Source organism: Watersipora subatra, chromosome 8, assembly GCF_963576615.1.
Source record: "Watersipora subatra chromosome 8, tzWatSuba1.1, whole genome shotgun sequence".
Taxonomy (NCBI): Eukaryota; Metazoa; Bryozoa; class Gymnolaemata; order Cheilostomatida; family Watersiporidae; genus Watersipora; species Watersipora subatra.
In genome coordinates, this window is record NC_088715.1 from 60,121,297 (window position 1) to 60,135,395 (window position 14,099).

General features: G+C 32.6%; 1 protein-coding gene across 2 annotated transcripts in view; it reads right to left on the reverse strand.

The window, feature by feature from the left end:
* Nucleotides 1-10,137: 10,137 nt before the first annotated feature.
* LOC137401697 (hepatic sodium/bile acid cotransporter-like) overlaps nucleotides 10,138-14,099 on the reverse strand; it is a 34,242-nt gene continuing 30,280 nt past the window's right edge. For both annotated transcript variants that reach the window (XM_068088155.1, XM_068088156.1), the window contains 4 exons: nucleotides 13,552-13,739; nucleotides 13,265-13,441; nucleotides 12,290-12,472; nucleotides 10,138-10,808 (listed from right to left, as the gene is read on the reverse strand). In XM_068088155.1, the coding sequence (XP_067944256.1) occupies nucleotides 10,638-10,808; nucleotides 12,290-12,472; nucleotides 13,265-13,441; nucleotides 13,552-13,739 (719 nt within the window). In that variant the 3' untranslated portion in view covers nucleotides 10,138-10,637. The remainder of the gene's footprint in view (nucleotides 10,809-12,289; nucleotides 12,473-13,264; nucleotides 13,442-13,551; nucleotides 13,740-14,099) is intronic.

Consider the following 14,099-nt stretch of genomic DNA (forward strand, 5'->3'; position numbering starts at 1 on the left):
GCCGACATTGTTCAACTGTAAATTTATACGTAAGAAGAAAAAAAATTACTACTAGTAAATCCGTCAGATGGAAGCTTGCAGATTGTTTTATTAAATTCATATAAAACGTAATTCTATTTTCTCTAAACTTTTTATTCTATGGCTTTATGTTTGCACTCAGCGGTCAAAGCTATTTAGGGTTTCTGCAGCAAAAGAAATTTATGGAATAGCTTGAAAAGTCTTTGGCAGCACTTTTTAGTTCAAATTTGCTGCTATTACATTTCTGAAACAGTAGCTTACATTCCTGTGCAGCCGAAAAGTAGTAATTTAAAAAAAAACTAAATATTCACATGTATGCCACTTCATTCATCCTGCAAAGCTTTCCTGCGAAGTTTACCCAAGTGTCACTAAGTTGTGCTTAGTTTGTGACCTTTAGTTTCTTATCCGACAAAAGGCAAGCAACAAATATTTGAAAGCTTAGGTATGTGCATATGCATATTTTATTAGCATCACTCTCAGTTTTTGTATATTTATCCTGATCATAAAGGAGCATGGCGTGATAACATCCGACCTATTTGGTAAGAAGCTAAATGTGCCACATTTTCTGTATGCCAAAAAGTAATCACCAGTTGACGTAAGTTGAAAAGTTGACGCAATGTTATAAAGCAGGGTAGCAAAAAATACAATCCTGTAGCAATAATACACTATTACCAGATGCATCTTTGAAAGACTCACCGGTGTTTTGTCTTTATCTCACATAAATCTAGCGTGGCAATAGCTTCTTTTTGCAAATTTAGCATCAACTTTTAAAATTTGGATTCCTGTTCTTGGTGAAAAGTTTATGCAGAATTTGATGGTCAAACTCTAAAGATGATTTGATGGTCAAATTTTAACCATGACTTGATGTAGACTTTAGGCGACGTCTAATGTCAAGATTTCACTAGAATTTATTCACTAATTAGAATGAGCAGCAAGAGCTACTTTGGACACTGAAAAGATTTGCTAAATTGCCTATTTATAGTTAGACTGAGTTCTCCCAAAGTCTACAAAATGTAAAAAGTAAGCAATAATTAAAAGTTGTCAGATGCTCTTTAGCTTAACTTTCTGACTAAAGAGATTTTTGCTCGTTCTGATAAGATTAATTTATGCTGCAAAGTCTTTTCCCACTCACTCTCAGTACTTTTGCTGTAAAAGCTATGGTTTCAGTTTTGGAGCTTTAATTTAAAGTCTTTTAAAGTCAGCGAAAATTTTGGCACAAAAATCAATAAATTTGACAGAGGGAAGTCATATTTAATATATTTTTAGCATAGTGACGCATGCTGCGAAAGAAAAACGCTTCTGATTTCGTAGTTTGACCATAATGCAGAATCCAATTATTTAATATACATATATATATATTTTATATATACAGTATATATATATTTTATATATATATATTTTATATATATATATATGTATATATATGTATATGTATATAAGTCCTAACAAACTGGATGATGTGTTGGATTTATATATATAAATAAAAAATTGTTTCCTCATCCAGGTTAACCCTTATGGGTGATAATTTCTGCTCTGACTTGGGTGCTCTGACTTGGTCTCTGGTAAGAGACGTGGGAGTTTGAGCACTCGCCTCGAGATCTTAGCTGTTCCCATTAGCGCACTTTTCTGTGACTCACTTGAGCTGATTGCTGTCGGTATCTGGGCATACCACATTTTCTGCGCAAGTGTTATTGCGCTCAGTGCCCCAATGACTACTGCAATTACAGTTGTTCATAATTCTCAGCATTTTTCAATCTCATCTCCAAGAGGGAGATATTTCTCTACTTTTTCTTTTTCTTTGCTGGCTATATTGTAGTCATTGGGTACTGCTATATCTACATTATTATAGTAGCCCCTTTTCTTCTCCTTGTCCATCACCACTACATTTGGTTGGTTTGCTAGGACCTGATTGTCAGTCAGGATGCACATTGACTTCTGTACACAACACTTGCAACATGATTATGACGCTCAGTGTATGCGTTTCCAGTTAGCTGCTTGCATCCACTGATGATGTGTTGGATGGTCTCAGGTGCATATTTGCACAGTTTGCATTTAGCATCATTTCGAGTGTGATATATTTTTGTTTGAAGTTGCATTGTTGGGATCACTTGCTCCTGGGCTGCCACGAGTAGCGACTTTGTATTGGCCATTAAGTTTTCTTTGTTCAAAGCGTTTTATCAGTTTGATTTAATTGTATCATATCACTTTTCATTGTAAAAATTATAGGAAATGTTATGCTAGTCACAATTGTCACCGCAAGAGTAGCCTATTTCGTACTTTGATCTCTCAAGATAACTCTCGACTAATGTATCATTATTATAGAACTATACTCAATCCTTTGCGCATTAATATCATATCAAACAAATACAGTGCATCCTCAGCTACAGTACAACCTACAATAGCTGTCAAAATAATTTGCTTAAAAGTTGACTTGCAACAAAATTCACCTTACAGTTATTTGATATCAAAAGATTCACCATGTCTTACTCTGTTGTGTTGTAAGTGCCAAATATGTGGAAATGTGATTACAAGCTCTTAAAAGCTCAAAAACGAAAAGCCGCCGTAGATTGGAATCTCTTTATTTCGATGACGTAACCACAAAATTTGGTTATCGTCTTGTTACGTATGTTCTCACGTGAATTGAAAGGCCAATAAAAAGCTCAATATAAAACTTATCGTAGTACTAGTTTATAACAAATACTTCGGGCTTTACCGAGGACCCCGTATCAAATATAGATGCTCGCTACTTTACAGTTTTGTTTCGGCATTATTCAATCGTCAAGTCGTAATCTGATCATGTGACCCAATACTGCGCAAATAATTTTTGCAGCGCTTTTCGATTGTCACAGGTGACCAATGGGCTCGTAATGATTATCAGACAATGATATGTACTCCTTCGATCTAAGATTAAAAGGTTTAACAATTCTTTACGGCAAGGTATAAAATATCCGTGCTAAAAGTGACAGCATTACAATGATGATAAAACAGACATGTAAGAACAATAAACATAGTTTTATTGAATGCGTAAAGTATATTTGTGAAAATATTTTGACGAATAAGGTTGCAAGAAAGTGTAAAAAGAAACCATCGCTCACAGCTACATCACATTTGAGCCGTTTTGGAAAGGGAATCCAAACTACGGCGGTCTCGTCTGGCTGCAATTTTTTGTTCGTTTTTGAGCTTTTAAGAGCTTGTAATCACTTTTCCACATATTTTGCACCTACAACACAACAGAGTAAAAAATGGTGAATCTTTTCATATCAAATAACGGTAATGTGAATTTTGTTGCAAGTCAACCTTTAACAGTTTGTCTGCTAACATCACAACTCTCATCTAGAAAATATTGACAGCGGCACCAGATGACATCATCTCTACTTCAGACTTAGGGAATACATCGTTGTCAACCATTATTTATTTTTATATTTGTATTTTTATCTATTTTACTTTATTTAACCACTTTTTATTATTGTTTTCTTAAGCATATCTCTAGAAAAATACAACAATCAACTGTGAATGTGTGAGGTAAAAGCAACGCCAAAATTTAAAAAAAAATTCTAATTAACAAAAATTGAATGTGTTGATTTTATCTGATAGTAAATTTAAAAGAAATGAAATCACACTTGAATTAACTATGCCAAGTGTTGTCATGATGAAAACTTTATTCAAAACAGCAAATCAATCGTTTTCCGTTCCTCCATCTAGCTACTTATGCCAGCATATCAAATTCAACGAAGTAACAGCTTTAATTTGAAATTACTTTTCTTAATGGTTTTATCAATTATTTCTTGTTTGTTACTTAGTGTATGGTAAGCTGCTACACTTTTTAGTTTAAACAAACATACCTATAGATTATATAATACAAAAAAAAAAGTAAATTAGTTAAAACTGCAAGCTAGTTATTTTTGTTTCCTTTTTAGGCAAATACTTAAACCAATAATCACCCATTTCAGTCAGCAATAAGTTTTTTTGTGGAACAGTTTTTGCTGGTAACAGAGGCATCGCCGGGCAAAAAATTACTGTTTCATTATGAATAAACATGAAATTAAAAGTTGAAACTATTAATCAAAGAAGGAATATATTAAATTTAAAATAAAAACTAAAATACTCACAGTGCTCGGCTAGTTTAGGATTCATACATCCACTAAGTCTACCCTAGCGCCTGAGTCACAGCTCTGGCTGTAATTCTGATTTTCATTTTATTTGGATGGTCGACGAAAAAAGTAGAATTGTTTTATTTTGAATGTGGTTGTTTTTGTACCTGGGTAATTTGCTTTTTCATTAACAGATTAACAGAAAAACAGTTTTAAAAAATTTAAAAAAAATAAAATTTGGCAAAATTTTTATTTTAAAGCAACTAAATTTTAATTTATAGATATTAATGAGTTACTCAAAATAGTTTCTACTTAAGGAGCTAAGCCTAAAATAAGTGTTAATAATAGTGACAGACATTTTAGTCTAAAATATTCTTGCTGATAGAGTGAACTCTCGAGCTCCTACTTATTACCCTTGCATAAATTTACTAAAGAGAAAAGAATGGGCGTTCATCCTGATAGTTCATGTGTATATTAGCCTACCCAGGATTTAAAAAGAGCAATCAATAAATACGGCATCTAGCATTCATAATCATTGTCAAGGCGCTGTCAGAAGATCAATGACATAATTTCTGTAAGCTTAAGCCTAGTTGCACCTAATGTGGTTTTCGTTAATAAATTTTGACAAGAGAAAGTAACTGTGAAATTAGCTTTTTTAATATGTTTAACACTAAATAATTTTTATATCAATGCTGTAACATATGCTTTACAAACCATTTTACAAAAAAAAACTTGTAAAATGCCATAAACAAGCCATTTTACAAACAAAAACTTGTCAAGATTTTTCTAATGTCAAAACATACTTTTGAGGTTGTTTGTTAGCTATAGATCAACAGACAGGAGTGCGTGATCACTTAAATAACACGTTTCTTGCCATTTGGTAACCAGAGCCTAAATTCAAATAATACTGAAGAAAAAAACAGACAGCCTGAAAAACGAAGACACGAGTGTGTATTTAAGATTCCCTGTAAGTTTTTGTAGAAAATGCTACCTTGAGCAAAGTTCAGCATTTTATTACAGGCATTGGAAAAAAAAACGATGTAGTTTTAACGAATAAACAAAAATGTTTAGTGCAAAATAATCTTGAGGCAGTGATGAAATATTAACATTAAGCAGAAACTAGAAGAGGAGGTTAAACTTGATTTTACAGACAAAAAAACTGGAAAAAAAGCTATATACTCAGCCAGGGTTTAGTTTCTATTTCTGTTACAAAAAACCTATGAAGTTATTTTAAACTGCAGTAAAAATGGTCCAGATTATGGTTTAAAAAGCATTAAGTTATGGTTTCTCTGCTCGCATAAGTATATCTAACATCTTTACTTATTTTCCTATCATTTAGCATCAAAAGCTTTATATTTGTATTTTCACCTAATTTCCTATATTCGAATTAATTAAGGCCTTAAACAATTTAGCTTATCTTATGAATAAAAAGTGTAGGAAATAAAAAAGTTTTTTCTGCGCACCTAGTCTATCAAAGTTCATAAGGTCATAAAAATAATTTAATTTGAGAGTTTGAATGGAAAAAGAACCCTTGATAAAATTATGTAAGTGTGGGGGTATCATAAATATAGCTAAAGTAGGTTTTTAAAAAGTCTTTTAGCTGAATATGTTTATTTTTGCTTACAAATACGGTACCACCAACCATCTGACGTCATGGAAGTTTAGGTCGAAACAGAAACTTATTGTTTGTAATTGAACATTCAGCATGACTGCTGCATTAAAGTTTTTATTATCAGCAAATTTCAGACTAGGGGTAAATCAAAGTAATCATAGCGAAACTCGAATATGCTGTCATGTGAGCTCATGTGTACATCGCTTTGAGAGATCATTGACCACATCATAATTAGAACAGCTTTAAAACTACAAGCCTTGAGGGTCAACCATGAGAGAAACACAAATATTTTGCAAAGGTTGGATGCATTTTTAAAACTTTTACAAGATGAATCTGCACACAATTTTAGTAAAAGGTATAAAACATATCGGTTTTTTTATCATTTGGGATTTTTTTGATGTTGGAAGTGATCTGATTGCCAGAAAGTTTAAAAATTAACATCCATAAAACTTGATTGTGGTAAAATTGCTCAGAGCAAACAAAAGTGTGAATATGGCGTTTATAACTGCAAAGAAACCAACAAAATGGAGACATCCAAGGCTGCAACTTGATTGCACTAGCCAGTATCAACTATTGCACTAGCCAGTATCAACTATTGCACTAGCCAGTATCAACTATTGCACTAGCCAGTATCAACTATTGCACTAGCCAGTATCAACTATTGCACTAGCCAGTATCAACTATTGCACTAGCCAGTATCAACTATTGCACTAGCCAGTATCAACTATTGCACTAGCCAGTATCAACTATTGCACTAGCCAGTATCAACTATTGCACTAGCCAGTATCAACTATTGCACTAGCCAGTATCAACTATTGCACTAGCCAGTATCAACTATTGCACTAGCCAGTATCAACTATTTCAGTATCAACTATCACTATATATTTGATCCCGGTAGTTTATATTACAATTTTTGTATTAGTGGCGGACATAAGTGAACACATATTTGATTCACCTTTCACTGCCACGAGAGCTTTAAAACTTTGAAGCTTAATCTTGCACAAGCAAGCAGACTCCCTGATCCTAGACAGTGTTAACAACTGTTAATAAACTATAAAAACACTTAGACTATTATAATTCTTTTTGAGTAGAATATAATTTTTTAAGTTTTAAACTTGTAGAGCTCAAAAAAGAGTAAATTAAGTTTCAAATAGAAAATATAGGTTTTTTCACACTCTTTCAAAAAAGTGGTAGTGGAAAACTAAAAGAACATAATGATTCCAATGCACTGAGTCTGATAGAGTGATATATTTGTTATGAACAGAAAAACAAATAGTTTGAGTGTGAAGCTTTTTGTGTTGAAAGGAAGAACCTCTCTAGTTTTGTTTATTTTTGATATTTCATTACCAAAAATTTTAATCAGTGTGCCATTAGAAGCTAATGTTCAGTCAGCAGCAATTTTCCGTTTCTCAATCAGTTAGAAATACTGTCGGTATTTCCACAGCATATCAAGAGATAATACTCTAATCAACTTAAAGCTTTAGCATTATGCTTAAAATTTATATCACACAAAAGATCTAAAATTTCATAATTCTACGCAAAGAGAAATTGCAGAAAATGAAAGCAAAACTTCACAGTCAAGTTTATTCAGACGTACAAACAGATGGAAAAATAATTTTTCAAATTATTGCTGGTTGTTTATTATTCGGTTAAAGGACAATCTTTGCATTTGAACGGAAAAACAAAAGTGCCAAATATTGAGTGACAAATCTCCCACAGTGAAGACTCTATGTAATGTACAGTAAAGAGAAATGATTTGGTATGGAACTGCAGACAACAAGTCCCATAGAGCTTCAAAATGTGTTTATGTTGCAATTGACCAAGATAAAATAGATTACATAGCGTACATATATTCTGCTTTACGGAAAAATTCAACTGAATTAGCAGCAGCACCTTTTGAGTCTCAGTTTATTGACTGTCACTGTAGACTTGTGAGTCTCAGTTTATTGACTGTCACTGTAGACTTGTGAGTCTCAGTTTATTGACTGTCACTGTAGACTTGTGAGTCTCAGTTTATTGACTGTCACTGTAGACTTGTGAGTCTCAGTTTATTGACTGTCACTGTAGACTTGTGAGTCTCAGTTTATTGACTGTCACTGTAGACTTGTGAGTCTCAGTTTATTGACTGTCACTGTAGACTTGTGAGTCTCAGTTTATTGACTGTCACTGTAGACTTGTGGGTAAAATAAATCCCACGATTTCATTTATATAGCATATTGTTAGCTTTATAGCTAAAAAAGCAGAAGTATCAAAAAGCTTTAAAGATTGATAAAAATATAGCTTTTAGCTTTTCAATAATGCAATAATTGATTTCTTTGCTTTCAAGTATTTCAACAGTACATCTATCATTGGAAATTACTATTGGGAATGTACCAGCCTGTTTCGTAATTTTGTAAACACCTATGCGTTTGTAATATAGGTTTAACTGAAAAGATATAGTGTAGTTCTGCTGACTAGGCTGGAGTTTTCTGCTCTTGTCATTGTTTGCTCAGACAACACTCAAAAAGTTATTTGATGATAGGTTCGTTCTTTATTGGTGTCGAATTGCTATTTTAAATATTTAAAAAAAAAATTTGAGCCGACCAATGATTGAAAACGCTTTTCAAACTTTAAAAGCTTTGCTAAATAAAATACAGCAGCTGAAATTAGGATAAAAATTATTTTTGTGTCAACAGTGCAAAATGTATACATACCAAACTTTTGAACAAAATTATTCCGAACATTTTGTAATTATTATTTTACTAGGGTACAAAAAAGTAGTAGATGACTTTTTTTTAAATTGATTTTTTTAGCAACTGATACCTACACCTGACCAAGTAGTAAGTACGTAAAATGTAGATCACATCTCATCCAAAAAGTGTTTCAGTTTATTAAAATAACAATTATTTTCATTGTTAGTAGGCCCTTAAAAAGCTATTTTTGTTACAAGTCAAACATTTTTTTATTCAAGTAACCTTTTTTTGCACGATATCAAGATTTTTGGTGTAGAATACCAGCACGGAAGGCAGCACAGATTTTGCCTAAAGTGTTAACAAAAAATAAGACTTAACGGTGGTGGCGGTTAACCAATCACTGTCCAGAAAAATAAAAACTTTAGCATATGACTGCGTGAAGTTTTGCTTTACCGATGCACTGTTGAATTTTAGACAGCAGATATTTTTGTATTTATGTTATTGAACGCATGTCATTATTTATCTTACATTAGCTAGTATAAGGAACAGGCAGCCGACAAGTGAGGTAATGTCAACTTGTCACTCGTTGCAAGGCTTAATATAAGTACCGGTTCTCTTTATGTTTCAGTGGCTCTTCATTCCTTTTAAATATAAATTTTTTTCTATTTAAATAACGATTGGCATCTGGCATTTACTACTGAAGCTAGTCATGTCACTCGGTTACTTCAATAGATATGTTCCTAAATTCTACCAAACCTATCCGGGTTTTGCTAGTGTTCTTATCCTCTTGGCAACATCCATCTGAATAATATTTAGCTCTTTGAACTTCCAGTCACCTCAGACAGGTCTGAGGTTACACAACCAATCATTGACGAGTAATTTGTTAAAAATAGACACGGGTGCGCATAAATGCAAGTCAAGCGTCACTGTGATTATAATCAAATTAATACTAACAATAGTTACATGAATCTATGTGACAAGATAAAATCATCAGTCCGGGCTTTCTTATCGTAAGTACGAATTTACATCGACTATCTGCGTCAACAGAGTATTTTTGCTTCGACTAAAATTGGAAAAATTAAAAAACCTGATGGTTTCAAAAATGTCAAGTTTGTTATGGGTGCAAACACTTAAAATAACAAAACTTTTGTATTAGCTTATGTTGAGTCTTTTTTAGAGTTTTAAAAAAAACTACGGTATGTTTGCAGTGCGAGTTCTATTTGCTTTTAGTGATGAACTTGCACAAAAACTTAGTATATTTTATCAGAAAGTACCGTATCAGCATTTTTCTATCATTTGCAATTATTTTGAATGCTTGAGGTGATGTAACTGTTAGAATGTTTTAAGATTAATAACTTGATTTAAAAAGAAACTATGTGCCAAATGTTGTGATAGTTGACACTGGCCAATGCGGTCAAGTTGAAGTGTTATGCATCTCTAGTCTGTCGCTTTCTTGCAATTATAGACGTCACAATTGCACTTTCGATTGGCTTAAGCATTTTAATCATAGTTAAATTTTTTTGATTTTATTTTTGAAAGATTCTGACAATCATATAACTTTAAACATCAAAAAGTGATAGCAAAATACCGATATATTCTAATAGTATTTGCTAAAATATTTGTGTCAGTTCATCGTCTCCATTAAGATGGACTTGATGAACTTCATTTTGCACTAACTTGTTTTCCTTTTGTTAACTTTTTTTAACAAAAAGTTAAAAATAGTGAATAGTGGCAAACATGAAATTTCAACAACAACAACAAAAATATTGCAGGGCAAGAAACTGCTGAGTTTAGATGTTATTGAGTTTATAAACCATTTATTACCAGAGTCAGTATCTACCAGACAATAAGGTCTGAATGAATAATATGGACATTTGAAATAATAGGAACAGAAAAACCAATTGCATATCCTTTGGTCAATAATTGTATGTGCAATATGATTGTATTAGTTTTTTATTAAAAAAAAGCTAATTGGGTGTGTTAAAAGGTTAAATAACATTCGAAGTTTATACAAAAGCATGCAGCCCAAGTCCAACACTGAGCACCGTTTTTAGATATTGCAAACTTTTTAAATAAATGGGCACATCATTTGTATTGAAAAGTAGCTTTCCTAATTCACTAGCCTCCTGTCCAACACAACGTTGTCAAACACCTCTTCTAATATAAGCTACAGTGAGACGGTGGTTATATCATTTTAAAATAGTGCCCACTCAAGTGCTGGCAGGAAATATCGTAGGTGGAACATCACGGTTTAATTAGGCTCATCTCGACGTCAAGATCACAGTCTTTGCTTTCACGTTTCTTTTCATTTGAGCTGCTGTCAAGAGTACTTGTGTCTTCTGATTCAGACGCTGATAGTTTCTCATCTGCCAAAGATTCATCACTCTCAAAACCTTTTTCTTTCTTTGCTTTTTTCTAAAAAATAATATTAACAATCATGGATGTAGCTTATGTACAGCGTTATATAAATAGACACAAATAGTAGTCATTTGAGGCTATCTGGCAGATTTCATAGAGATATACGAGCTCTGCATTGCTTCAGTAATCTAAGTTTCCACAGGAATTTTTTTCATTCGATTCGCAACACTGTAGACCATTCAGACTGAGAATACAGCCATCAGACCTGAGGCTATAATTGTGTCTCACATACATGTACATACTTTATAGTTAAAACTCAATAATAATATTTAAGATTCGAGATTAATTACTCCGATTTGTATTATTTTTGCTTTAGAGCAGTCAACTAAGTCGGTTATTGAATAGATAACATAGCAAAAATTCTGATTTTTAGTTTTAATATTAGTTCTATTTATTGCTTTTAATTTGTGAGCATGGTAACAATACACCAACTATTTTAAATTTCCAATACTTTTTAACTTAATAAGAATGTTTAGCTCAAAAAGATCTGAAGAGTTATTTTCTCATACTTCACAAATTTCATAGATGTATTTATGTTGACAACACAAGTTATTTGCCAAAAAATAACCAAAAAATCCTAGCTTACAAATGATAAAATTAAAAGGCCAAATAACCTGCTATTGCAAGTGTTTTAATGCCTTTTGCAATCATCCTGTTCTAAAATGTGTGATCGCTGTTTCGCAATTTGATATTTAATCACTGAGCTTGTATTATGATTAATTATTCACTGCTTTTGCAATAATTGGCTTCAGTTTGACTCGTCATTTAGAATCTGTATAGAGTACCTACCACAGAGCTTTAGTAAATGTAGATAACTACTGGTAACATTGGAAAACCAAAAATCATAATTATGTGAAAGTATCCTTTGTCAATTCAGCCAAAACAGAAAAAAACTAGCTAAGATGGCCTCATCTTATTTTACTATATCTTATTTTATATTGTTTAGTAAAATTTTGGAAAACCTACAATAAAAATTTCAACACTATAAAGAGAACAAGATTTATAAAAATCTTAAAACGTGAAGATTATTAATCTTTTTGGTGAAAATGCACGCATTGATGTATTTTTGATTGGGTGTTATGATTAACCACTTGAATATCAGCTTTTGGCTCAGCAAGAAACTGATTTCCTTGTATCCAGTTTTACTCAAGAATGATTTTAGGCAAAATCGATAAACCTTCCAATGAAAGTATTAGAAAAAAGTAATATTTATAACCATGTACCAGCTTCTAAGTTTGTTTTTAGAATTATTGATAAAATTTGATTGAATAAAATTATTGATTATTTTCATTGTAATTTTTAGTTTGAGATTTCTTAAAGTTTGCGCCTGAAACTAAAAGTCCGTAACAACTATAAAGGATGTTCTAACATGGTACAGTTCGTATGGAGCCTAATCTCTTTTCTGTCTAGTTGTTGCCCTTTGCATAATATATGCTTTTGTAGGCCTTGGCTAAAGTAATAATGATTACTGAACTAACCCTGTTTTTCAACTTTTCCCGGATTTTATATATAGGAAGAATTATGTAGAAAGGCCAGCCAGCGACGATCGTAGATATTGTTGGGAGGATAATGGCAAGATCGCTATCAGGCTGACCAGAGACGGACATAACAACAAGGTAACACACAGCTGCGCTTTGCATGCCCGTTTCTATGGAAATTGTCTACAACAGAGAATATAAGGACCCATAAACCTTGATTGCATATTTACTGATCTTATCAACAAATAATTATATGAGTTTAAAATTATTAACATGCATGGAAGCTTTAGAACATGACTGTAAGTGTCAACAAACACAAAGTCCAGGGCTGTTTATGTTGGCAAGGTTTAAATTGATGCTACTTTAGCATTTAGGCTTCTGGCAAAAAAGCAAACAGAACATATTAAACGCCTGACATCGCATTAGTTGCCAAAAAAATTTAATGCATTTCTTTCAATAAGATTTAAACTATAATACACTTATTTACAGATAAACCTTTTTAAACACTAAGAAAAATAGCAACCATAATTGTCCAAAGGCACAAATCCTAATGAATCGTGTGAACATTAGGGGTTGTGTGCTCTAGTAGAGAAATCGTCTCACTATCACATAGATGAAACTTTTTTTTATAAAAAAAACTGTTAATGAAGGAACTAAACAGCAGCAACAAGCAACTAATTCATCCAAGACAAGCATTACAATCAATACAATCAATACACTTCTAGCAAACACGCTACTTATGACCAAAAATCATAATTGTGTAAAACTATCATGTCAGTTCAGTTTAAACAGAAACATTAATCAAATTTACCTTAGCCTATTATTTTGCCTGTTCTTTGTTAAAAATCGTTTTCAAAAATCCGAGAAAACGTACAATAATTTCAACGCTATAAGGAAAATGGCAAAAGATACTAATAAATATTTTAAATAAACTTTTACAAGCTTTAAGTCGTTTGGCATGAATTGGTTCTGTACCTTGATGAGCTTCCAATCAAAGCGACAAATCCAAGCAAAGAGGCCTCCAAGAAGGTAGCCTCCATACGGCAGCGAACAGGCAGCCAATACGAGCTGAATGTCCCATTCAACAAAGACATAAAGCTTCACATAGACAACAAATGTTAAGAAGAAGATGAGAGCCAGAAGGAAGAGAACCTGCAAAAGATACCGTATTGACGTACAGTACGATGGGCAAAAGAAGATAAATCAGCTAGCTTGATTTTATGTTAGTAGCAACTTTGGAGATTCTCGTATATTGAACTTACATTCAGCCATCTTTTTATAACGAGAGCGACTCGTGGAAGTTTATACTTCATGAGAGCTCCGATACCCAGAGGAACTACAATGACTGCTAGACTTTGTAATATGTTAAAAAATGGAATCTTTATCTCCTCCAGCCCTTCATCTCCTGGAATCGTAGTTCCAAGTGTATAGAGCCAGAGTGGCAGCATTCCTAAAATGGCATTTAATATCTAAATTCTGATTGGCTCAAACTTTATGAGCTACTTATGAATAAAAGCAAGAGTGCTTAGTAGGAAGCACTAATCAATATTCAGTAAATATTAGAGACAATTGGTATTGGACAGAGGTTTTTAACAGGTTATCTGCTGCCTAGCCAGTTTATAGTCGTCCAATTGTGAAAGTTGCATATTAAAATCTATAATCAACTAAAATACAAAAATCAACATTTTTGTGTAACTTTATCAAGTCCATAAGAAATACATTAATTCCACCAGCTTAAGGACTAAACTCTCGATCATTTTTACAGAATTTCAAAAAAGCTTTTGTCTACGCGTCATTTAAAATAGGGCAC